This window comes from Channa argus, chromosome 19, assembly GCF_033026475.1.
Source record: "Channa argus isolate prfri chromosome 19, Channa argus male v1.0, whole genome shotgun sequence".
Lineage (NCBI taxonomy): Eukaryota > Metazoa > Chordata > Actinopteri > Anabantiformes > Channidae > Channa > Channa argus.
This window is the reverse complement of record NC_090215.1, coordinates 6228025-6255754: the sequence shown is the minus strand read 5'-3', so window position 1 is coordinate 6255754 and position 27730 is coordinate 6228025. Positions and strand designations below refer to the sequence as shown.

Sequence of the window (27730 nt, the reverse complement as noted above, 5' to 3'; positions counted from 1 at the left end):
CCTTCTGCAGTCACCGCCTTCTCTGCTCTACTCTCCAGGCGAGGTGTAATTCATCCCAAAAGAGCCAAATGTCAGCAGTCAAAACCATATGCTGTCAGCTCACCTTCCTCCCCAGTGCGCCTGCGCGTCCTCTCCTCCCCCTTCTCCCTCCGTCGGTGTGGCTCGGTTCTCCACCTGACAGCTCATCGGGAGACATGCACAGAACCGAGTCCCGAGCTTCTCACTGGGCCAGCTAAAGGTTCGTGCACAGTCCGGATACCAGGAGTGTGCGTTGCTGGATAGTGAGCCACTGTTGCCCTGAGAATCCTGCTTCACACAGCGGCATGGAGCGCTCCTGATCCCGGCAGGACGCTTGGAACAGCTCAACCATTCTTCCCTCGTCAAATTTTGGATCTGTTTGCATGTCTGGAGGCCTGACCATGTCTGCGAGAGAAAAGGGGATCCTGACCAAAGACAGCGTCAGCCTGCTTCCCTGCTTCTATTTTGTGGAGGTGGGTTCATGCTTCATGCTTCTCATTCAGAGCCATCAAACAATACACAGTGAGGATGTAGGCTGACCGCTAAACATCCACTAAACTGTAAGTCGAACCACAGTAACATGTGTTTCCTTATGGGAAGCACTGTAATGTCATTTCACTGACATCATTTTAATATAGGTCAAAAACAATGGTGTCAACATTAATTACTATACACTGCAATTTATAGTGTAAATCAGTGTATTTTATTTATTTCAATGTATTTAAGCGTGTAAGATATAAACACATTATCATATATATATATTTACTCATAATGTATAAAATGCAGTATACAGCAGTATAAATAAATGAACCCCTGCTTATTGTTTTTCTCCTATGATTCTTTTGCATAGATTTTAAATTTATATGTGTCTCATAATTCTAAATAAAATTATAGCTGATCAGAGATGTTTCCATATATTGAAGTAGGGATGATAACAGTAGGATCAGCATTCACATATAGACATTCAAACAGGAACACAGTAAATTAAAAGACACACACAATTTTATTTGTGTAGTCATGAGGCCACTCAAACTTACAGTACCATCAAAATGAAATGTCTTCCCCTTAACCCTTAAAATAACTAATTAACTAACTCTCACCTAAACCTTATTCTGCCCATGACACTAACACTAACTCTTAACACTTAGAAATTGTGATAAATGTCTCAAAATCATATAACATTAAAATGAGTCCATACTACAACATATAAACATTCACATGCACACAGCCTAATGCACACTTGTTATATTAATTTTACCAAGAGATCAAACATAATGCAACACATCCTTTTGCAAGGCCTTACTATTGAAGGATAGATCTAGAAACAGGACATAATATTAAATAATAGTTGAAAGATTTATTTTATGTTTCTTCCTTTACATAACCTTTACAAAATGAATCCATTCTAGATATTTACTAGAATTATTGTTAGTCTTTGGGTTTTCAGAATTAAACATAGTTTCATCATTTGCATCTTATTTACAATGCGGAGCATTATGAGCTGGAACCCTGCTGGCTGCTGCACCATCGAATCCTTGTACACACAAACAGACTAAGCCAGCCAACCGCCTCGGAGGATTTGGTACATTGTTTTATTAAGAATACAGGGTTAAAGGGTTCATTGGGAAGCGATTCAAAGCAATGATTTCAAGCATTTAAGTACAGATTGCATGCAGCTTGTGGTGACTGTCACTCGTTCCCTTGCTGCCCTGCTGTGCACTTTATGCATGCTCTAATTCACTGCTGGCCTGTGGCTCGCCAATCAAACTGGCATCATATACAGTGGCATCAGAAAGCATTCAGACCCCTTGACTTTTGCCACTGTTTTTATTGTGGCATTCGTTTTAGATTGAAAGAACTGTGAGCAGTATGTCCTGAATAACATCTAGTTCCAAAGTGAAATGTCTCTCGTTCAAAAACAATCTGACCTTTAATGAATTACTTTGCGGAAAGGGCAGTAATTACAGTGACTTCAGAGGTCTGATTGATGGAGTGCTGCTGAGAAGGTCATCTTCCCAGTAGGTTCTTTCTTCCCTACTAAGGACTTCTCATAGTTTATCAGAGTAGCTGTTGGATTCTTACCCACTTCCCTGACCAAGGCCCTTCTTGCCCAGTTAACCAATTCTAGGAAGAGTCCCAGTAATTCCAAACTTATTTCTTTCCCAATTATTGAGACCGGGGTGCTCCTAGCAGCACACACACACTACATTGAACATTATCATGCCACTGAATTGTGATTAGTTGTTATCAGCCCATAGTTATGATTTGGTGGTCATTATACCAGACAAGTAGGAATGACAACAAGTCCAATCGCATGAGCCATGATGTGAGTCATGTGACAAATCAGAAAATGACATGATGCATACTGTCACTTGATAATGACCTACTGAGCCTGCTAGCATATAGAGTATGTACAATAACGACTGGCTCAGAGCTATGGTGGTGGTAACAGTAAGTTATTAACATTGAATGGTGTGACACTCTCCAAATAGGCGGCCTTTCTAAACAATGTCCAATCAGTTTAATTTGCATAAGCTGATTCCAGACATGTTGTACACACATATGAAGGAAAATAAACCGGAAATCAGCACCTGATCAAAATTTGTAACCATTTGTGAAAACAAATGAACCTGTACCCTTTGTACTTTAAAATATTTCTTATCTGGAAACAGATAGATTGATATGTAGATATAGAAATTAATAAATACATATCTGAAAGTTTGTTTTATTGTTATGGGGCATATTGGAGTATTGGACAAAAAAAGACTTTGTGAAGCCACTGCTTTATAAATTTCCCTCTTGTATCTCAGTGGTGACTCGGACTAGGGATTTCCTAAATATTGTTTTCTCTTTGGAACCTTTTATTAACATTACACTACACTTTCACTACAGTGTAGTTCCCTGCACAAGAAATGTGAGACGTGAGCTTTTCAAATTGCTAAAGCTGCTGTTCACTGAAGGATTTTTTTGCCCTCTATTTTTATAAACAGCAGGAGACATTTAAACTAGGTCAATGCTCAAAGTTAATTCTACTCAGTGAACTACAGCACTTGTACACATAATTAGGCCCACTCAGACTCATTCGCTAAGTGAGTGTGTGTGTGTGTGTGTGTGTGTGTGTGTGTGTGTGTGTGTTTGTGCAGGCATGCACACCAGTGAATGGTTTCCAGAAAGTTGAGGTGGTGACCCATTCAGTTCAATCCCATCCTTCTCTCCTGTCATCTCATACGATAGATGAAGCGAGGAGATCAGACCGTGCCAGTCACTGAGTGTCCCTCCTCCATGGAGAGATTCAACTCTGCAATCAGCACTTGTGGTTCTTCACCTGCAAAATGAATTCATGATGCTGATAGTATTAGAGTCAGAAAGAAGGAGATATCACATCACAACTAAAATTCAAATAACTTGTGGCGATGTAGAGCAACTGCAGATAGGATCTGGGTGTTGCTTGTAACAAGCTGGATGCTGTACTTTACATTGACTGTGAAGTGCAGGAAGGCTCCGCTGTGAAGCCTCAGGCGGCTTTTCCTCCAAAGTGAAACAAATGGAGGCTCGGAGAGGGCTGAAAAACTGTTATCTAAAACTCAGGAAATATAAAAGATTAAATCTCAAGGATAATTGTAGGGAAGGACATGGCCGGTAGCCAGTTATAAACAATAGAGTATGGTGTGTCTGTATTAAGTTGTACTACCTGATGACTGCTGACTAACTGAGCTCTTGCATTGATGGTATTATATGTCTATCATTTGTACACTGTATGAAATGTGATTGGTGTTGACTTAAAAGCTTGAGGCTAAACATATTATAACTATATAGAGATCATTAAAAAAACTTTTATCAAAATTTGTTGAATAAGTTTGTTCTGTACTTAAAATTAGGTCTATGGTAATAAAAAACAATTAAAAAATGTATTGGGTTTTGTTTTTCTGTGCTAGGGCATAAGCTCACATGACTGTAATATTCAGTAAATATAAAATTCAAATTCACAAGGAGCATTTATTCCTATTTACATAATATTGAAACAAAATTAGAGTAAATATTAGCTCAATTAATTTACATTAATACATACATTAGTAGAACCTGGGGGGGGTGTAGCTCAGTTGGTAAAGGCAGTCGTCCACTGACCACAGGGTGAGTGGTTTGATCCCCGGCCCCAACTATATGTCAAAGTGTCCCTGGGCAAGAGACTGAACCCCTAATAGCCCATTCCCCTCCCCAGCTGGGCAGCGCCGGTCCAAATTGGCCCGGTAGAAATTGGGGAGGGTTGCGTCAGGAAGGGCATCCGGCATAAAAACTGTGCCAAAACTGTGTCAACGTGTGGACAATGATCCGCTGTGGCGACCCTGAACTCATTAGATAAGCCGACAAAAAAAAAAAAAAAAACATTAGTAGAACCTAAAAGAGAATTGGATTTATATTTAATGAAAACAGAGGTAACACCCAATGACATCATCTGCAAAGATCTGTGAATATATCCTGTGCTAAAAGCCCTAGAGAAATCTGGGGAGTTTTTTTTTTTACCATCATCGTGCATCATACTGTTTAGAGAGTAGATCTGGTAATTCTCTAAGGCAATTCATTAGACACACATGACACCATCGCTGGTCCTGTTGATACTATGATTGTTATGAGCCTGAAATGATAAGATAAAACTATATTCTCATATATGACATTCCACTGTTGTTCTTTTATTCTACATTAACAACATAAAAACACACATAATACACCAACAGTTATGTAGTTCTAACATTATCATCTCTACAGAATTTTGTTTATCTTTCTTTCTACAACACTGAACACAAAGGTATTGCAATCTGCCAACTAATACTACATGCATGTCCCAAGCATGTTTTTTTTTAAACCTTTAACTAATTCCAAACTCCTCCTTTACAACATTTTGCAGCTCTTCCACACTTGGTGGGATTCATGATGGAAGAACCGACTTTCAATTCACTCATCAATTATTCGTCAGAGCTTCTGTGTCAGCCTAAAAAGGACGTGGAGAGACACAAGCTCACAAGCATTGCAAGCCGAATCTTAAAGAAAAGACTAGACATTCAAATAAGGTGATACAATCCATGGACTATGCCACCTGAATAATTAGTGTTTAGCAATGATTACAATTGCTTAATTAATTGATCAGTTTTTTAAAGCTATTGAGATCTTATGTACATTATATTTGCATTTATATAATTCATCAAACTACTCAGAGAAAAATAATACAGCTAATACAAGGACTAATTTTTAAAAATGCAGAAAATTACACATAAAAATCAACATCTTGTTCATAAATCAAGAATATATGAGTCTGCAAATGTGTTGTATGTACAGTGTGTCCATATCAGTGCTCTAGAGACTGTGCAGGAAGAATGTGGACTGCAAGAACACAGGCTCTTCACACACGAAAATGTGCAAAATCCATGATTAATCATCATAGCTCCACTGTGGGAGTCAGGAACCCTATGAATCCAATCATGTTTAATATATCCTTCTATAGCAAAGTGTCTCTCTAAGTGTCTAGCAGCAGCCATTGAGAGTAAGTGCTAAGAGGTAAACTCAATTGAAAGAAAACAAGATGGGATTTTGCTCATTTGTAAGGGGTTAAAAGACATAATACAGGAGATTTAGAGCAGGGAGAGACTGGCAATCGAGAGCAGAATTAGGAAAACATCTCTCATTCCAGGGAATAGCTTCCTACCGCCATTGTAAGACCTGAGGGACAGTGGGTTGGCTATTCTATTTTGTAGGGCTGACAGTACCATGGGACGATGCAGTAGAAAAGGTCTATAAAAGGAAAAAGCTTAGATATACAGAGTTGGCAGTAGCAGCGTGGTTGGAATGCTAAGATCTGCCCAGTACAGGTTGGCTGTAACGGGTATTGTAGACAGATCAGTCCTGTCCTTGTTAACTGAACTGGGTTTTAAGGCATGGAACCTAAAAGAGGCCACAAAAACATGGCAGACACTGCAGCCAGTGAGTGGATGTGAGGAAGAGGAAAGGAGAGTGAGTGGGAAAAATTAAGTAAAAGCAGAAATTGTAGTTGTGAACATTTTGTCAGAACACAATGTTAAAAAGAAATGATGCAGCTGAGGAGATCAGTTTGGTGAATAATCAAGATTTTGTAAATATTGTAAAGTTACATATTTTCCATGTGCTTGCGTGTGTTTCCTCCCACAGTCTAAAAACCTGCCTGTTAGGTTAATTTGTTGGCCCTGAGATCAACTGTTGACCTGTCCCGGGTGTACCCCAACTCCTGTAAGCTGGGATAGGCTCCAGCCCCCGGTGACCCCAAACAGGATAAGCGGTTAAGATAATGGATGGATGGACAACATTTAATGCATATTCAACAAGTGCAACTGTACCTTCATCAGAAATTAAAGTAAATTTTTGATTAATGTATCAAGGTTGATGCAAAGTTTTGCACTGATTTCATTTTCATTATTTTACCACACATTTTTTAATATACTGCTTGACCATTTGTATTGTTTGTGACGATGAAAGAATATTTTACTAGCTAAAAATGCATTGTTATTTTGTTAGGGTTATGATTAGGATTGAACTCTCTTACCACGAAATTGCATATAACTGGATGCAAACCTGACCATGGATAATGATATTAGGATACATTTAATATAAAGGGCTGTGTTGAGTTCATAGTGTTGGTAAAGATGGGGGTTGTTCTTTTATACTGGAACACACTGTTGAGCAGTTCAACAAAAGCACCAGTTACAGAGAGGATGACACCTACTGCAGGGCCCAGTGATAGGTGAAAACCTCATGTAAAATCAATAATTGGCGCCGTAGAAATATGTCACCCAACCTTTGCCACATTTAACTCTGTATTACTACAGTAGAGACGAACATGAGTTGTGTGTATGCTTACACACTGACCTATATACTTTATTTCCAGTAGCTGAAACATTGGACAAGAAGTGAGTGAGGCTGACAGTAAGCCAAGAAAACAGGGTGGTGGTATGGAGCTCAGTGGGGGGGGTATGAGGTGGTTTTAATGTGGAGCACACAAGAACCGTCATGCATGTTGCTTCTTCTCAAGATCTTCTGCTGTATCTAATATAGCACACTACCTTTTGTGACCTTTCATTGTCATTTGGTGACATACAGACTTCAGTGTGCTGTGCACAGGTTACATCCTTTCAGGTTTTCTGGATGTCAATGGCATTAAACAGGGCTTTATTTAAACCAGTGATTCTGGGAACCAAAACTTGAATACACTATTAATGGATGAGAAAAAGTCTGAATGAAAGGGTAAGAAAAAATAGAGTGTTTGTGAGCAGCCTCTGGCAGAAATGTGAGAAAGACAAAAGGAAGGACTGACTGTGTACTGACTGTGTTTGACTGTGTACATACAAGTGTGCATGGATCAGTGGCTAAGCTCCTAGCAGAAGTGAGTTGACTTGAAGAGATCCCCCTTTGCTGGGCTCCTTGCATGCCCCTCCTTCATCACTCTGCTCTACTTTTCATTAGCTGAGCGAGCAGCACGCCTGCTGCTGTTATACCAGGGAGTTGGGGTATTAAGCTGCATGATAAAGCCCATGAAGCTCGGGGCCAGATTCAACTCCCACTGACGCAACTCACTGCGGTCCTCTGTGGACACTTTACCGCTTCAATTACATATTAACTTTTTGCCTACACATGCACTTCACTTCCCTGCAGTGCTTTTCAGTGGGACACCACAGAGCCTGGGGGTCGTTAGAAAACATCTGGACAGGTATTCTGACAACAGAACTGCAGAGGGCTGGCATGCGAAACAGCCATCACTATTAGAGTTTTGATCTCTTCGTTGTTAAAAGTTGCAGTGAAAAAGATATCAGAGCAATTTTAGGCGTTCATATTTTCCCCAAGAGAGGTGCAGTGTTATTGCCAGCCTTTTATTGACTTGTAAGTCTCATTTACTTGACTCAGTCGAGTGATTTTAGTTTTATCTCTCCCATCATTATGTGATGCAGGTTTCTTATGGGAGGTTATAAAATAGCAATTTTGGTATTGCAATGCAGAAAAATAGGAAGCAGACTCCAAACCCCCCAAAAAGTGAGGACTGTTTGCCATGTTTCTATCTTGACGCACCACAGATACAGTTTTACTTGTATTACACAGTTCGGCTCCAACTGCTGTGTTACCTCAGAATATTAATACCTCATGCTGACTATATTAAACACGATCATGCTGTTCCTTATTTCATTTGTTTGGCTGAGGAGGGTTTATATACTAAATCTGAGCTGAGATCAGTGGGAGCACTTGATGTTCTTAAGAGCAATTACTTCCGCATGCCAACCTCCATCACCCTCAGCACCATCCCCGCCTCCCCGTGGTCAAGAAAATAATTTTCCATGCCTCTGTCCCCATTATCAAATTAAAATAGCTTGGTCACTGAGTGGTTGGTTTATGGGGACATTCGCGGCACCTACAAGATGTTTATCTATTTATTTATTAATTGGGAATCTGTTAAATGTCCTCCTGTCTCAGCTGTTTAGGACTCAGACATCCTCTCACACCTTTGTCTTCTATGTTGTGTCCATCGGTAGCTGCCAATCCTAGTGTCATCAGTGGTCAGTCTGTACTTCCTGGAGTGGACGGATGTATTTAAGCCGGTGAAGTCTGGCTTCAACTGCCATGACCGTAGCCTGAGCCTGCCCTACATCGACCCCAACCACGAGGTCATTCCCCTGCTGATGCTGCTCAGCCTGGCCTTTGCTGGACCTGCCATCACGGTAAGGATGGAAAACAGGGACAATACTCTTAATTTTGAAGTCTCATGATGAAATACCCCCTGTCACAGCTATAGTTGAGATACTTTGCTCATAGCTATTGCAGCATTGTGTATTTAAGCATGCAGCTAGAACATCTGTTTGGGTTTCATTATCCAACAAGGTGGACACTAATGAAGAGATGTCAGAGAAATATTTGGTTATGAATGAACCATTAGGAGCTAAATTCTTTTTAAATGCAACATTAAGGTTATTAGACTATGATGATGCATTCAACTTAGAGAGCAGACATATTTTAAATTGTGGTCATACAAATCTGGCTGTCCCAAGAAAGTGTGATTCACACATGACTATTGTATATACTAACATATACACAAGGTTGTACATGCTGTAGTAGTACACACATTAACAAATACATTTACATTTTCATTCATACTATTTATTTATATGCTGTTCTCAACATCTGATGTCTCAATTTTCTTTGACAAAAGTATACCCAGCTGGAGTACAGTAATTCTCAGTAGGCCAGGGATTTACAGTGCTGCTTAAAAGCTTGTAAACCCTTTATAAAGGGTTTTTGCCTTTGTAAATATGACTTAAAATGAGGAACCCACCTCAATAAGATCAAAATGCATTTAACATAACTGTGTCAGCCCTGAGATAGACTGATGACCTGTCCACGCTAAATGTATAATGGTGTGTGTGAACCTGTGGCTTCAGTCACTGGTTTGACACACTTTTGGCAGCAATTATATAAATAGAACTTTTTTGTTACATCAGTCTATATGTTTGAATTTTTGCCCATTCCTGCTTAAAGAACAGCACTTCCTATGACTTGGCTTCCCTGCATGAACTTCATGCTTCAGGATTTTCCACATCATCTCTGGTGAGGATGTTATAAGAAAAGCCTTTGGCATCCTCTCTAGTTCCTACAGAACACACTGACACATGTCCTCACACTGTAGATACAGAAGTTCTGAGTTTAGCTGTGGGTCAGGAGGACAGGTCCCTGCAGGCGCAGAGATCTTTTCATCTATATTATCAGTCATGGTACTGAGCCCCTCAAGCCACACAGACTTTCTTGGCATGAACATTTATTGTGGCCAACTAGGCATGACATCACTTCCTCAGAAGCCCCTGAAAAAACAGATTTCACACAGACACACACACACAGACACAGACACACAGACACACACACACACAGAAATATGCTTTTCTTTTAGTAGTTTTAAGGGCACTCATTCACATTACACATTCCCTAATCCAACCCTTTTCCTCAGGGAACATTGCTCTGCTTGTTTTCCAACGTACCCACTGCTGATTACCTGAATCCTAGAATGAGTGACTGAACACACATGACCTAGGTAATGTGTTGGTAAGTTGTGTTTCCTGAGCACTAACGATGGGAATCTCTGCCCTAACCCCTTACCCTAACCTAAACAATCACAACTAAACTGACTTTATTCTGTAAAGTGCCCTGAGATAACTTTGTTGTGAATTGGCGCTATATAAATAAAGTTGAATTGAATTGAATTAAAAAGCTTCCAGTAAGGGATTACTTTATTTTTGAAATTAATTGTATAGTTCTCAATCACCACACAGATGCTAAAATATTAAAACCAGCATTGAATTTTCCCTACTAATGTTGTGTCACTTGTTAGCCTGCAGCCTGGATGAGCCAAAAACTATTAAAAACATATAGTATCAGCCAAACACACTGTTCCTCTGGATGACATACTGTATGCTGTCTGGCTAAAAAAGAAGCCACCACCTGGATTTAACTAGGCAAATACGTATGAGCCTTTCAGGGCATAATTACTAGAGTGATTAATATGTCTCAGGCAATAATTTATTCGACCGCTTCACATCGTAATCAGCCATGTCAGAAGACATATCCTGTGGTTGTGGAAAAGATAAAAATCTATATTAGAAGCGTGAAATTATTGGCCTGCATCAAACAAAGATTGCTGGAAGGACAGAGGTGAACCATTGTATTTCTAAGAAGAAATCTGGTCACAAAAAAACTTGAATTATCAAGTTCCTGGTTTATAGCAAGTGTGTGAATGTTAGACATTTTGCCAAACCTTCAAGTGACTCTGACTTTATATTTTGAGGTCTGCAAAATTGCTATTTAGCATTGGCTAATTGCAGTGTGCTACATATTCAGCTATAGCAGCTTCCTCTGCTGACTGCTGTAATTACTGGTTAGGATGGCAAACCTCTCCGGCAGCAAGTCGTTTCATGATCATTATTTTCTAAGAGTAACTTGGCTTAAGAGTTCTCTCTAACTGGTGTCAGCCAGAAAACATTTTTTAAACACTATTAATCCATACACCATAATTACTAGTGTCAGTGTTTGCACAACTTTAAGGTGCAATCTCAGGTGCAAATATTTTTCTATTTTTTTAACTATTTATTTCTTATTGTATTAGGGGCGGCTGTAGCTCAGTTGGTAAGGCAGTCATCCACGGACCACAGTGGTTCGATCCCCGGTCCCGGCTATATGTCTTAGTGTCTTTGGGAAACTGAAGCCTAAAGACAAGCCCTAACAGCCCATTCTCATCCCCAGCTGTGCAGCGCTGGTCCAAGCCCAGTAGAAATCGGGGAGGGTTGTGTCAAGAAGGGCATCCGGCTCAAAAACTCGGACAATGATCTGCTGTGGTGACCCTGAACTCACGGGATAAGCTGAAAGGACAAAAAAAAAGCTTTATTTATTATTGTATTATATTTTAGTGCACTGTTGTTTTTGAGAAGAGCAACCACAGTTTCAGTGTAATTTGTATGGGCAATGACAAAAAAGCCTATTCTGTTCTACTATTAAATATTAAAACTAATCTATAGTTGAGGTTTAGATTATTTTTAAAACCCAGCTCTGTTCCACCCAAATTGCATTCCCTCCTCACTAAATATTAATGTTGTTCTTTGAAGCGCGTATCACACAGCTCCCTGTTTTATCAGTCAGACAGGATTATTTTTTTCACCCTCAGACAATAATACCAGGTGATAATACATTTCTCCTCAGAGATCCATCTTCTACCAACTTGTGGAGCTGAAGAGGACTTTCCTGTTTTTGCATCAGGATGGCTTCCTCTTATGGGCTGCTCAGTGTTTATACTGTCACTCTCTGTTAGAGCTGCTGGGCTTACAGGGAAATGAGTTTGACTTAACATAAAATTATTCTAACTCATGTTCCTCTGGTGAAATCCAAAGAGCACTCAGGCTCTTCCTTGGGAAGAAAATCCGTGCTGTCAGGAGTTTTGAGAATGAAACGATGAATCTAAAAGTCCTCTTCCCATGGTTCTGCTGGTAGTTTTACAGCATTCACCGTGTTGTTAAAGTTCTGTCTTGAGCATAACAATGCGATATTTTGACAATTAAAAGTGGAAAAATAGCAGCACAATAAAGTCCTTAAAGATGACCTTATATTTACATTTACATTTAGTCATTTGACAGACACTGTTATCTAAAGTTACTGACAAGTGAGGTACAAGACAAGCAAAAATCTAAGTCGAGGAGAAAAAAAATCAAAGCAAAGTCCTATCAGAAGAAGTGTTTAGGTTCCATGAGATGCAAGGATTTAGTAGCTCATTCCACTATTCTGGGATCACTGAGCCAAAGAGTTTTGCTTGGTGTCTTCTGTGCGGTCCTGGGACCCACATTGTTCATTGGCAGAATGCAGCGGACCGGAAGGATTGTAGACCAGAATGAGAGAGTTCAGTTAAGCAGGAGCTGTTGAGGTGATCACCCTGTAAGCAAGAGACAGAGCTTTGAACCTGATGCAAGGAGCTTAGAAGCTCCTAGAGGAAGAAGAGATTAGAAAAGTTTAGAAAAGAGTCCTTCTTGGCTGATTAAAAAGACAGCGTCCTGCCGCATTTTGGATCATCTGCAAGGGTTTGATTTTGCCTACCGGTAACCCCAAAAACAAAGCGTTGCAGTAATCAAGACGAGATATGACCAGCACCTGTACAATGAGTTGGCTTATATATTCTGTTATTTAAGGTCTGATCTTTCTGATGTTGTAGAGGACTAATCTGCATGTTCAAGATACCGAGTAGATGTGCTCTGTAATGTTCAGCTGGTCGGCGATGATGTCCTCCAGATTTCTGGCAGACTTAGTGGGGACAATCACTTTGGATACAGTCTTGATCAGATGTGTTATTCTATAAGACACGAGAGAGAGTTAGACACGTGCCCCTGCCAGGATACCTTGAAGATTCATCCCGATAAGTAAGACTATGGCTAGAGCAGATCCAGAGATGCCCCAGTCAGAGAGTGTGGACAAGAAGATCTGATGACCTCCCACTTGCATTGTTTATTTGAGCATGTGAGCATGCTGACATTAGCATTATCTCCAAACAGCACTATGACTAAGCCTCATACAGCATGTTGCAGGCTCTTGTTTTCCATTCCCATGCCTCTGTGATTAATTAAATGTCGCACTCACACATTAGAAAATGTACAGATTTAATGCAGAACAATGTCCATTGGTGGTCAACTTTTGCAGGTGGGTGCACTAGTGTCACGGCCTGATCCTGGACAATCCCCCACTTTATCATGATCTGGCTTTACAGCCATGAAAAAAGAGAGGAGAATACAAGGTGGAGGCTATAGAGGCCATAGAGTTCATCAGGGCAACACTGATTAACCTGGGGTGGGTGGTTGGACAGAGGCAACTGGTTCTAGTAGATGCTACAATGGTAAACGGCCGTTTATCTAACGCTTTTATCCAAAGCACTTTGCAATGTTGCTTTTCATTCACCCATTCACACACTCACACTCCAATTGCAGTAGTTTCCAACCACCTGAGCCAACGGGAGGCACGTCACTTCATCACATAGCCAAGAGGTACCGGGAATCAAACCCCTGGCTCTGTGCTCCATGGACAACTGCCTTACAAGCTGAGCTATCAACTGAGCTTCATCTGCTCCCAAAATAAAATAAGACGTATGGTGCAGCATTAACTCTGAAAAAGCTTCTCCACAGTTGTGGACTGGCAAAATACTTTTGAGGTTGATAAGTAGTACTGTTCCAAAAGGTACGAATTAGTCTGACACTGACAAAAGCTTTTATCCCGTTTACACTTCTTTTATCTGGTACCGAAACAACTGTTAACCTACAAACCAAGCATTTCAACCTTAAACACTGCTGAAAGTCTGTATGACAAAGTTTAGCTTAACACAGTGCAGTAGCAGACAGACTAACATCTTCCCCTCAGGACTTTCCATCGCTGACTGCCGACTCCTTTTAGTGTGTCAGTACATCAATACATTCAGTACCACTTTGGCTGAGTAGGAGACATTACTCATTTACATTTAGTGCCGGTTATTATTGATAATCGTTTTGCATTTTGGTTTCAATGCTTTTATTATCTTCAGCTTGTTTCTTATATCTGCTAAGTTATGGTCATTATAACATAAACATACATACATAAAATATTGGAATAGTTATATTTATTTTGTTAAGTTACTAAGATAAAACCCTTTATGAGCTTTATGCCGCCTGCTATTAGGGAGGACAATGCTGCATATTTAAATTTTCACTCAATAGTGGCTTGAAAGGTGGTACAAGAAACTTATAATACTATTCTAACTGTATTTTACAGGTCTGGTGCCAGTTCATGCCAGGAGAAAAAACAACTAGGCTTCCCATGCACCCAGTTAATGTGATTTCTGTACTTCTTTTTGGCTTCACTTTGCCCGAATAAACTTTTTAGGCTGCAGATCTTTTGCTAGAGCTCCTCTAAGTAGGCCTTCATTGAGCTCTCTGTCATCTCCCACTTCTACTCCTTTAGTCTTCGGGGGGTCCTCTGTGGTGTCTGTCAAAATCATGAAGACATTTTTTTTTGTTGTTGTTTTACTCTTTTTGCCATTTCAAATTAAGGGGGTACTAACAGCCAACTGTATAATTAAGTAGTCAGTTGACTAACATGTTGCCAGCTGACACATAGTAATTATCCACCCCAAGGCTCTTGTCTATTTGCTTAGTTAAGTACAGGTGGCGCTTAAGTACTTTTTTTGACCCGGCACTGTAAAGGGAGAGTCTAGTTTTAATACATCAATTCCTTTCATCTTCTCGTCTTCATCAGGTTAATCATAATATTAGAGCCAGCGCTGAATATATGTCCAGTGTCCACATCTGATACAGAAATATACCAGCAGGAATAAAATACACATTAAATTAAGTGTGTGATATAAAAAAATCATACAATTTGCATACATATATAAGATTATTTAATACCAAAAAATGACTTGATATACAGATATATAAAATGTCTTATTGTTTTATATTTATCATTTAATTATAAAATAAATTTAGGTGATAGGTTATTAATAATATTGTTTTTAAAAAAAGATAACTGGTAAGTCAGCTATGTTACCTGTCTCTCACTCAGTGACCACTCTTTCATAAATGCAATGTTCTTCCAAACCTGTAACACCAAAGGAAAGAGATATACTTAAAACAATTCAGTTGGATCGTCACTCAGATGGTAGCTGTGCATCTGTGAAATGTAAGCATGATGTAAAACACTTCATTTACAGGTTGTAAAAGCATAGAAAATATCAATATCACAAATAACAACCTAACCAATGAACAGGCAAAAGTGGAAGCATGGTTTTCACTTATTGCCTGTTGGAATAATCTGCTCCATGACCCAGCACAACAAAAACAGGTTTAGAAACTGAACACTGAGAGACAAAAATTGGCTTTTTAAAGTGAGGGACAAATCTGCCTTAATCCTCATGGCATTCTGCATGTATGCACATGTAACAGGTGTGTTGTTGTGTGTTTTGTTACAGATCATGATTGGAGAGGCCATCCTGTTCTGCTGTCTGTCTCGGAAGAAAAGTGGTGCCGGGGCCGAGGCCAACATCAACGCTGCTGGCTGCAACTTCAACTCCTTCATACGCAGAGCTGTCCGCTTCGTTGGTACACACATTTTTTTTTTAACTTTTTTACACACACCCCTAAAATTGTGGTTACTGTCAAAGATGTTCTAAAGCTTTTGATTGATTCTGGTCTCAGAGTATGCAAAACTTCAGTTTTGAAAATTACTGCAGCAACAGCGTAGAACTCTCTTATTAAAGCCAGTAATTGCTTACAGTATATCGGCCCTGCGCCGCACATTAAAACACACATTATGCCCCACATTATGAAATCGTCTTCTGTTTTTCAGGCGTTCACGCATTTGGTCTTTGCGCCACAGCCTTGATCACTGACATCCTCCAACTCATGACGGGTTACCCAGCACCCTACTTCCTCACTGTCTGTAAACCCAACTATACCACACTCATCGTCAGCTGTGAGCAGAACCCCTACGTCATGGAGGATATCTGCTCAGGGGCTGACCCTGCAGCTATCAACCAGGGCAGGTAAGGATAAAAAATGTTCTTGTTTATTTAACTGTTACACCCCAACTCAACACCAAAGACCACATGCGGTCTATCATTAAAATTACATTATGAGCCAATTGTTGGTAATATTAAATTGTAATGCGAACATCCTTGCTGCCCTCCTCACTTCCTGTATGTAAAAAATGCTGGAGAGACCATTTGGGTGAATCAGGCATCACTAGACATTGTAGACTCAGAGTTTATCAGTGAATGACTGCTCCTGGCTGCCTTTGGAGTTTAGCAAAATTAGTAGTAGTAGTTTACTGTAAGTAATACCTCAAGCAGTTTTCAAAAGAATTTGAAGTAATAGCTGTACTTTATAATACAATGTACGAGGCATAATGGCACAGGCATATTGAATAAATCATTTATGTATGCTAAATTGGGATTGAAAATGGTATTTAAAATGGAAAGTGAGAGAAGCAGAGTAGTGGATATGCAATTTCTCTATTGTGTTGGAATAAACTGTCTTTATACTAAATTTACTATGTGAGCTGATAGTCCTCCAAGGCGGCATTAATACAACCCAGTACAGACAAATGCAAGACAATACTCTGGATGGTCTCTTACTTAAGTCATTGAGAGTGAATCTGTTTGCAGCCCACTCCATTTTAAACCTGTCTCTGATTAATCCTGAGACCCTAATGGAAATTGGTTTGTGTAAGAGTTAATGGAATCATGTCTGCACGTGAGTGTATGTGTGTCTGGGATTAGGCACATAGGTGGGGGGCACAAGGATAGAGTATGTTTGACCCATGCATTTGAGAAAACACATAGTTTTGGCTGCAGAGTATAAATATAGCTTAGTGCTTTTAGTGTAAACACTTCTACTAAAGTCAGATTTAGCAACAGTGTTGTTTCCAGAGTGGCACAAAAAGCTGTTTTGCTGCAGTGGTTGTGCATCAGGGTTAGTATTCATTTATTTAACAGCAGAAGTACTGTAGCATAGTACCTACCTTTCTTTAGCAACACATGACACATGGGCTTCATATGCAGTCGTGGGTTAAAGACATATATTGATGAAGCAGAAGCAGAAATTATATGTGTGTTTCTTTCGCATTTTGCTGTGCGTCATTTTGGCACAGCTGTATGACTTCCTTATTTCCATCTATGCATACAGTCACAGGATGGCTGTGTATCAAGGCGCAGTAATTAGCTATATTAAACTGTAAACAGATTCGGAGTTTTAGACCTAATAGGGACTGTCCTCACCATTAGTCATTAGCTAAATCAGATCTTTAGGGGCATTTTGCAATTGTAAATACGCAATTTTTCCATACCTAAAAATAATTCATTACCCTGAAAACCCTGCTCACTTTATGTGCATTTGCAGTTTAAATACATGAGAACCACATGAAATATTCAATTTATAAGTAAGGTCTGACATTTTGCTGGTATCTCTGTATTGTACTTAAGCACATAAATGCATGCATGTATGCTGTATTCACATCTATATGCGATTTGTTATTTTCCCTGTTACCTAACCAGTACAGTGTACAAAACAGTATCCAGACAGCTCAGGGAGGTTAGCCTTGCGTTTGAACTGTGAATTTTTTTTAAGAAAATAGAGCCCAATATGTTGTATTCATAATGAATATAATTGTACTTCTGTTGGTTATTCCAGCACTAAAGTAGGTCGGATTATATAGAAGCAGTGCTACTAGTTTTCATATGTGTGTAAAACTGTGAATAAATATTTTATGACTCCCCAGATGTTGTATATATAGTTAAAGCGGCACACAACTGTATTGCACCCTCTCTCCCTCCACACACACACACACACACACACACACACACAAACACAACTGTGTGAGTCAGGAGTAAAAATGTGTGCTGGTTGGAGGAGTGAATACCAGGAGTTGTCAGAAGTAGGTCATTGGTCTGTAGCTCAGTGAGCAACTAGGTCACGTGTTCACTTTCAATACTGTTTCATCTCTCACAGAAAATCCTTCCCATCGCAGCATGCCACCCTGGCATCCTTTGGTGCTGTCTATGTTTCGGTGAGTAATGGTTTAAACCAAGGGTCTCGTTCAAGTAGCTCGCCAAATTTTAATGAATCCTACATAAATTTGAAAACTTGATTAGTCAAATTTGACTCATCACTTGACTTGTTACTTTGCAAATCAACTTACATGTATATCCAATCAAATTCACAAGTGTCCTGCCCCCTTCTCACAAAAAAGGACAATTAGTTGTCAATCAATCAATGCGCTGCTGTCAAGCTTAATGAGCCAGTGCGGAATTAAATGCATACAGACACACTAAATGCAAAAGTACATACAAAACTGTTTTTGGTGATGTTTTAATGCAAAATGTGAATTGTGGACACCAACATTCTGTAAAGGTTCAGGAAAACAGCTTATCAGTTTGTTTGGGTTGAAATAAGCCATGAGAAGAAATGTTTTAGTAGCTAAGAAATTAGTAGCTGATTCAGTGATGAAATTACATTAATCAGTTCCCCCAAAATGTTACTGCCGTTCAAGATGGCAACTCACACCATGTTGAATATTGCCAGTAATCAGAGAGAGCAGCCCTTTGAGAGCAAATTATTACTTTCTGTATTTTGTATCCTTTTGAATGCCAACTAATGCTGCATTGCACTGTGTATAGCCTACTGTTATAACACAAAGCAAGAGATCAGAAGAACAATAGAAAGAAAATCAGTAACTGTGTCATGTGTCCACAGATGTATTTTAACAGCACTCTGACAGATTCATCTAAGCTGCTCAAGCCCCTGCTGGTCTTCTCCTTCATTATCAGTGCTATCATTTGTGGTCTGACCCGGATTATTCAGTACAAGAACCATGCCATCGACGTCTACCTGGGCTTCTTGCTGGGGGGAGCTATTGCTGTGTATCTGGTAGGGGCCAATCTCATCACTCAACACTTTCCTTTGCTGATAGTTTCTTTTTCTCATGTTTTTTTTATGCCAGAGCACTCAAGTACTCAAAAATGATTAGAGATTTAAATAAAAAATAAAAAAACACTTAGTATTATTACAATGATTTAGACGGACTGAAGTTAGAGCTGAGAAAAAAAAAAAAACAGCTTGGAGTCTCTCACAAATCAAATTGAAAGCACTTGCTGTGGGTGGTAAATTAATTTCTTCCGACAGGCTGTTGCCCACACTTGTAAAACAATGGATAGGCTAACATTAAATGACATCTAACCCAGAGCAACAACAAGTCACTTTAAGTCAGAGTGTATTTGCATTAAGGGTGTTGTTTCCTCCATGGCATAACAGCTAAGTTTGCATTATACAACTTTCAAATTTTAGTTTTGCCTGTTTTTTTTGTAAAAGAAGCTCTGTGGTATTGAATTTATACTACTTTTGTTCAGAAGTGCTTCAGTAAAAGCTGAACAATAAATGACAGCAAATAAATTAAATATTTTTTTCAAAAAATATTTGTTGCCAATAAATACTGTGATTGGAGATTGCATTCAATAAATAATTAATGCTGTTACTTTTATGACATTATCACTTCATTCAAGGTGGGAATGTTCTCATGTCTATGTTTTTTAGTAAGTCACCATTATATTTTTTACTGGTGTCTCAAACTGAACAGCAAAGCAGTAGTAGTAGTAGAAGTAGTAATATTTATTGCAATGTACAAAAAACTGGGCGTCACTGTGATAAGTTCCAGCATCATTGGCTGATCTCTACTGATTATTAAAGTTCATCAAAGTACTACAATTCAAAAGAAACAAGAAACAAATTTATCGCTTTTCTGTCCAGACAATGACATAGATGGGTTTAAAAGTATGTTAAATAGGCCTGTGCCATTTAACACCGATAAAAGGTTAATGAATTCAAAATTAAAAATAAACAGGAACCAAAAGTAATGAGGCCATAATATTTGCAGTCTGGTCTGTTTAGTCTTTTCAAGATTAAATCCCAGCTCAGTGCCATGATCCAGGGGGTTCCACCTCTATGATCTTTTCTTTCGCACAATTGCAGTGGAACCAGGCAACATTCTACCGTATACATTCAATTTAAACATACTTATTACTTTAGAAGGTGGTGTTTGTTCTAGGGGATATTGTAAGTATACGTGATGCCATATAAACAGTATTCTTCACATCAGGACTAGACACAAAGCCACTGTAGCTGCTGGAAAAGTGAGACAGTGAGCTTACCTCCAACTTCCAGAATGTTTCTAGACTACAATCTTTCCGTGTGGTCTGCCTTGTTTGCTGCTCTGTTTCTGCTAAGGGATTTTCCTTTATGCTGCACGGCATTCTTGCTCTTGACTCAGGGACAAATCTGGCTGGGTTCATTCATTGCAACACAAACTAAACTCACACTGTCACTCGAGGAGGATGGAAGAGTCTTTCAAGAAGTTCATGAGCCCAAAATTAACTCACACAAGGGTCTTTGTTAGTTTCTTCCCCAGATGAGAATCCCTGTTGTCTCTCTCACTCTCTCCGTCTCCATGACTCCATTCATCAGTGTCTCACCATGCCCACCTGATGAACCCTTTCAAACATTAGCTCTCACTGCCATCATACCCCATGCCTACTTCAGAATCTGACAGCTGATAATCATTTAAACAGCCAGGTCATGAATAGGATCTTGACCATAGTCACATTGCCACTACTTTGAATATCACAATGAGAAACCTTTAAAGCTATTTACAAAATGACTCCATAAGTAGACAAACAAGTAAAGATGTACAACACCACATCCACAAACCACAATAGTTAAAAAATGGTTAAATGAGCAATATATTATACTGTATGTTGCACTCTACATGATGACAATTTTTTCTGTTGCCAGGGGTTGTATGCAGTTGGAAATTTCCAACCTAATGAGGATGCTGGTACCAGTCCCACTACAGTTCAACACCGGCCCACCTGTTCTTTGCCTCACATCAGCCAGGAGGCCGTCCTTCATCACCTGCAAATGAAAGCCAGCATTACCCGGGAGCCAGGAATACCCACCTCCCACTCTGAGGGTATCCTCCATCGAGGCCTTCAGCAGCAGAGGTCCAATAACAACCTCCAATGCCCCAGTGCAGATGTGGAGGTGATTTCTCCCAGCAGCTCCCAGAGCAAAGATGCTGTCATGACCTTTAGTCACACCCTTCCTCGTGTGCACACCCCTCAGGCTATGGCGGCATATGAGGAAGCAGCCAGACGTCATGCCGCCACCCTCCACCATGCTTCAATGGACTCCAGCCGCTCAAAACAACTTCTTTCTCAATGGAAAAGTAAGAACAATAACCACAAATGCTCTCTGCAGGTCCCAGACTCCTTCTCCTCCTCTGTAGACTCGTCATCTGGCCAGTCCTCGCAGCATCCGCACCACCATGGCAGCATGGAGCTCCGATCCAGCTCTGAGCCAGCAGCTATGGGCCTGAGTGGAGGTTTTGATGCTCATGCTTACATGTCCAAACTGCCCACAGGTGCTAGTAACACTCTGCCTAGTAACTGTAGTGGCATCACTGGAGGAGCCAGGATATCCATGCAGTCTAGGCCTGGGTCTTCACAGCTGGTCCACATACCAGAGGAAGCTCATGAGAGTTACAACACCACTTCCCCAATAACCATGGGTGGAGGAAATGAGGGCATGTCAACAGTAAATAGCACAGTTCAGGCTAACTGGCAAAGGGCAGCAGAGAAGACGACGGCCTGCAGGACTAATGATAATGGGCAGAACATCCAGCCACGAATTATGCAAGTGATTGCCATGTCCAAGCAGCAGGGTCTACTACAAACCCATTCCAAGAGCTTAGATGAGAGCAGCATTGGCTGCAGCACCACTGGTAGTTGCCCGGGCTCTGCACGTTTCAGGGCACTAACTGATCAAGAACCTACCAGCACCAAGGGGCCCAGCTCACTGGGCAGCACTACAGGAAGTATTTCTGGAAGTACCGGAGCAATTGTCAGAGTTGAGGCCCACCCTGAAAACAACAGGCCTGTCATCCAACCTCCATCAACAGATGGAAGCGGGTCATGGAGGTGGCGCTCCCTGGATCATGGTAATGGAGCTGGTGGAGGTGCAGGGACTAGTGGAGCCAACGGAGGATCTGGAATAGCAGGAGGCAGTTTGAGGCAGTCTTTTGAGCTTAGTGATTTAAACAGAGATTCAGAAAGCTCAGACTCTATACGTGAAGGGTCCCTGGACAGGAAACATGCCAATCGCATTGTTACCACCACTGCGACCATTAGCACCCCACCTATTGTCACAGTTCACACCCAGAACACAACCCAGTCAGAGCAAAGGCTTCAGCCTCAGGGCCACTCCACCATTAGAATCACTCCGGGGGATGTTGGTGGCTCTGGATCTGGAGGAGCTGGTAGTGGAGGAGGGAGCAGAGGTGGAGGTGGAGGTGGAGAGAGTGCTTCAGAAACCCTCTCAGTCACCTCGAGTCGGGAGTCCACTCTGCGGAGAAAAGGCAATAATATCATCTTGATTCCAGAGAGAGCTAACAGCCCCGATAGCACCCGAAATATTTTCTACAAAGGAACTTCAATAACCCCTGTCTTCAAAGATTAACATACTAAACATACCACTGAAGGTTTCTGAGAAGCTGTAGCTAAAAATGCTACACAGCTGACTTTTCAAACAATATCTGTGACAACTGTTAGTAATATGTGCCATTGTATGTACCATAATACTATAAAAAATACAAGGTTTTATTCAGCATGAGATTTTTGTATGTGTTTACACTAAAGCACAACCTTTGAAGTGTTGTAGAAAAATCACTGTGTACTTATGTGGTCACTCCTAAGGAAACCTATTGTGATGTTAATGCTGTGACAGTGCTTTGGGAAGAAGAGAACCTTTTTTCAAACAGTCCCGTACCTTTTGGATACAAACCATCACAAAAAAAGAGGAGAAAAGTAAGTAGCACATGCTCAAACTGTAGCAAACTAATGCAAAAGAATTGTACCATAGCTGTGAAACCAGTGTTTACCTTCCTGCACTGTACATTGTGTGTGTTTGAAAAGGGTGCTACACCAGAAAATACTATTTAATATACAGCTTACTGTATAATTTGAATAGATAAAGAATTAATTATTTTACAAATAGTGAGAAACTATGACATAAAAGTAATGACACATTAATATGTGACAGAGATATGTTTTGTATTTTGTCAATTTTGTGTATAGATACCACATATTCAACAGAATACTGTTTTAAACCATAAGTGTGCTTAGCATTCCTTCTGTAGCTATAAAGTCAAATATGCTGTGACTTGCACTGAAATATTACATTGTATAATGTAAACCCTGACCTTATCTTTATATCTTGTACTTACATTTGGAAATCATGTCAATCTCATATCTACAGCACTGTAAAAACAGCAACAACACTGGAATATTATGCTTCATTATACCATGCGATTATTAGTACATTTTCTAAAACCAACGCAATACTTGTCTTCAAGTTTTTTAATTGGTCACATTTCAATTAGCTTTAAAGCCTAATGGTAACATTAACAGAGTCATGAAGTGGGGCTATATAGCAGAACTGTGCTATTCATTAAATTTTAATTTTCAGTTATAATTTTGGCTTCCAGCCATTCTAGAAACAATATAATCAAGATAGAATTATTACAGTACCGCATTCCATTTTGCAATGCTCTCTTTTTGTCATGTGTTATACAGGAATTCCTGTGCAACCGCGTGCACTAAAACCCAAATGCGCTGTCAGCCAGTGCCATGTTTAGTTCAGCCAAAGATTCCACACATCAAGATGGTTCACCTGCTACCATAGTCTATTAACATCCTGTCACAATGAGGCAGTTCCATTACTACAGATGATCAGCAAAATGAGCAAACCAACCAGGATTTCAAAAAAAAAGATTCTTTAGATCAGTGGTGACCAAATAGCAGAATCCAGTCTAGGTTAGGACCCAAGACTTGTATCTGGACTGCAAAGTGTTTAACAGTAAGAGATTTATTAATGTAGCTTGTGTGTCCTGATAGAATTGTGCTTGACTTGCTGAGTTTGATCTAACCAATCATCTAACCAAGAGCTCATGATTTTGCCACAGGTGAGAGCAATCTAGCAGACAACAAGTAAGGTTATAGTAAAAGTTAGATCCCAAGACTTGGGAGTAGGCAGAAAGAATCTACTCCAAGGTACAGACTGGTGTATGAAAGTGTTCAAAGATGAGTGGACACATAAACACACTGGAGTTTTTGTTATATATTAATTTAGTTGAATTATAGGCAATTTAATGTTATTTAATGATGCATCAGGCAAATTGCTATCTCTATATTGAAATTGGAATTTTGGTAAGATGCCTACTGACTAGGATTTTCAGACCTGTTAAATGTGTTGTTAACAATATGTGGAGGCTAGATACTAATGATCTGCAGCTTGATTTACTTTCAGATTCTTGGTAGATTTTGTTTAAAATCTGTCATCTGTGGGCCCTAGATATGTTACCAATTTAAATAATTACATGTTTTGAATTTGCTAAAGTTACGGCCTCGGTTTTTGATTTGCTTAAAACTAATGACCATCGCAGACACTTAAAGCATCGACACAGTTTGCTAAAGCCCCATTTTTTTTCACAACTCTGTTTTAGATTGTTCAAAAGAGGCTACTCATCATAAAAACCTACAAGTTTCAGATTTTTATTAGTTCAATGCTCAGTAAAACACTGTGCTCACATCGGTAGCACAAAATCAAACTTAATTTGATTTAATTAATTTTACATTTTTCAACAAGGAAATACAATATTGCTGTTAAATTGTAATACCTCAGTCAAATGAATGAGCATGTAATAGGTTAGCACTCCTTCCACTATCTGCACCTTCTTCCAGTTTTGTGCTGTAATTTTCTTTTGTGCCATAAAGTAACCAGCAAATTTTGTCTGAAATGAATATCTTTTTTGTAATTTTTTTAAACATAACACACAGTGTGTACAGACCTGACTGTTGAGAAAAAGCTAAATGTGAACTGTCTCTGAGTTGATAAACCTTTTGTTTACAATGGTTTACATTATGGTGCATATTATTAATTAGTATCTCAATAGTTAAATAAGCACCAAGTGGTTATGAGGTCAATTTGAAAGAAATATTCTGGATCGGCACCTACAAAAATATTTTGAGTGACTATGTGGAATAGTGCCAAAGCTAGAACTTTTCCATCGGAAAAAAAATGATCAGATGTAATTGTCAATATTTGTATTTCAAGCCTGCTTTATATTATATAAATTATTTATTCTGTACCCCCATGACATTTGCATGGTCACTTTTCCCACAATATTTTCAAGATACATGTGCTTTTATTTTGGATTTTAAAAAAAAGTTTAATATGTTTGTTAATTACAGTCCTCATTAAGTATTGAAACAGCAATGCCAAAATGTGTTTTCAATACACTGAAGACATTTTAGTTTAGTTCAGGATAAAGGAAATTTGTCTATGAGATGAAAGTTCAGAATTTGTGGTTTTATTTCTGGGATCAGCCACAGCATTAAAGGGCAACTTCACCAATTTTCAACTTGCTCCCCATGGCTTTAGTTTAGAGAGTAAATATGCAATAATGCTTTTAAACTTCTCTCTGACTATAATAAAAAATTTCTTATTCTAGCTGAAAAATGCCTCCAGATGACATAACTTGGAGGAACCATCACTTCAGATTATATTGCTTACACTATGGAGGTTGGGATCGTGGTCAACCTGCTTTTCCAGAGCTCCCCCAAATAATGATATATGAACTCATCATGATGTAAAACTCTTCTGGATGATGTTGTTTGGAGGCATTTTTCAGCCAGAAGAAGAGAAATATTTTAAAACAAGGAAGATAGAAGTTTAAAAGCATTAGTGTATATTTACACCCTAAACCAAAGCCATGGGACGCAAGTTGAAAATTGGTGAAATTGCCTATTAATACCAAAAGGCCGTTTGAATTTTGTCACACACAGGGGTCTGTATGGGCACTTCCTGTAGCTACACAACCCCGGAAACACCAAAATGTGATGCAGTGTGTGTTCTGAAACCTGTTGATCATAGACATTATTACATTTACCCACACTAACCCCTGTCTACCACAAAAATTAAAACCAGTGTATCAAATAAAGCAGAAAATAACATCTTTTATAACAGACCTAGTAAATTTTAAGTGAGCAAAAATACTGAAACAGACAGTATTGCATATCCTCTGGGTAAAATCCTGGTGACTTAGTTTGCCAGTTTAAAAGCTTCCACTTTTTCCCTTTTTGATGAGTTCTATATTGAGCTGGCAGTTTTGCATCATTTTCCTGCTGCATGATGAAGGTCGTCTCGATTTTTCTTTGTTTAAATCAAATACAGTCTCCAAGAGTAATAACTTCAAATCTATTGTTTGAACAGTTGCTCCCACAGGAGTTTCTCGAGTCGCTTGTTCCAACACTTTTGCTCACTTAAAGTTTGGGTGACTTGATAGAAAAGGTGGTGTGATCTATATTGTTCAATATATCAAGATGCAAATTCATCTCTAATCATACTTTGATGTTAAACCTCAATATCTTCAGTGTACAGAAAAACACAATTGAATTGATCATACTGTTGCAATACATTTAGTGCGGTCTGTATGTGTTTCATTGTAAAAGTTATATGACAATCTGTTTTATCTAAGTCCTATTGCCAATACTAAGTCACCTTTGCACGGATATGTGTGCATACGTAAGAGATACATCTGTTGGATCATACATACAAGGGATGAGGGGGGATTGTGAAAAGGCGTACAGGTGACAATTTGCAGTCTGTAAGTTTCATGTGTCTTGGTGTGTGTGCGTGTGTGCGTGTCTGTGTGTGTGTGTGTGTGTGTGTATGTGTGTGTGGATTGGATAATTTTATTCAACAGATGACACCCTGCTTTTACAGCACAACCTTAAATAAATGAAATATTGAACTAATTGGTTGGTTAGACTGAGTGCCGTTGATTTAATACAATTCATAGAATTTACTTCATATACAGTATGATTTAATTCAATTGAAGCAAAGCAAAGCCAAGTCCTTCTGTGTCTGTGCCCACTGGGTCAGTGACCTGCCCTTCACAGCTAATGTTTCACCACAACCTGATACCCCACTCTCTTGTTTCTGGCTTCTACAGTGAGCCGAACATGAAGGAGCAGGGTTGACTGAGGGAGCTGTGTGTTTCCATTTTTAGAAAAGTCATTAGGGATTAGAACCTCAGTGCACAGGGAACCAGGACATGTGTGGCAGTTCATAAATATGGAGTGGAACTATTTCAAGAATGGTTATTTATCATGAAACAAAAATACTGAAGGATTCAAATGTTTTCCCTTGATCTTCCCAGGTTTAAATGTTTGAACTATATAAAGAATAAACACATTGAAACACATTGAGACAATAGCTGCTTTACCAACAGGCCAAATATGAAAGAGAAAGAGATGAGTTTTACCAACTTGGAAAACTGTATTATGGCATCTGTTTGATATTACAGGTAAAGCTCAAAAAACCTGGATCCGGAAGTTGTCTTACTGACATTTATCAGTACTACATTACAATGACTATTTCTACTGAGTTAAAATAAAACACAAACATTTTAATGATCTGAATTTCTGTCATGTTTAAAATAATTTCACAGATCATTTTTCTGAAGTTCATTTTCTTAAATGTAATTCTGAGGA

The 27730-nt window shown here is 39.3% G+C and overlaps 1 protein-coding gene across 1 annotated transcript; it reads left to right on the top strand.

Moving 5' to 3' along the window:
- The first annotated feature begins 310 nt into the window (after positions 1-310).
- LOC137104976 (phospholipid phosphatase-related protein type 4) lies at positions 311-27515 on the top strand. The gene is made up of 7 exons (XM_067486898.1): positions 311-491; positions 8562-8747; positions 15542-15671; positions 15919-16114; positions 18078-18135; positions 18822-18995; positions 20913-27515. Exons 1-7 carry the CDS (start codon positions 402-404, stop codon positions 22632-22634), a joined length of 2556 nt encoding a protein of 851 aa, XP_067342999.1. The 5' UTR covers positions 311-401; the 3' UTR covers positions 22635-27515.
- Positions 27516-27730: the final 215 nt, after the last annotated feature.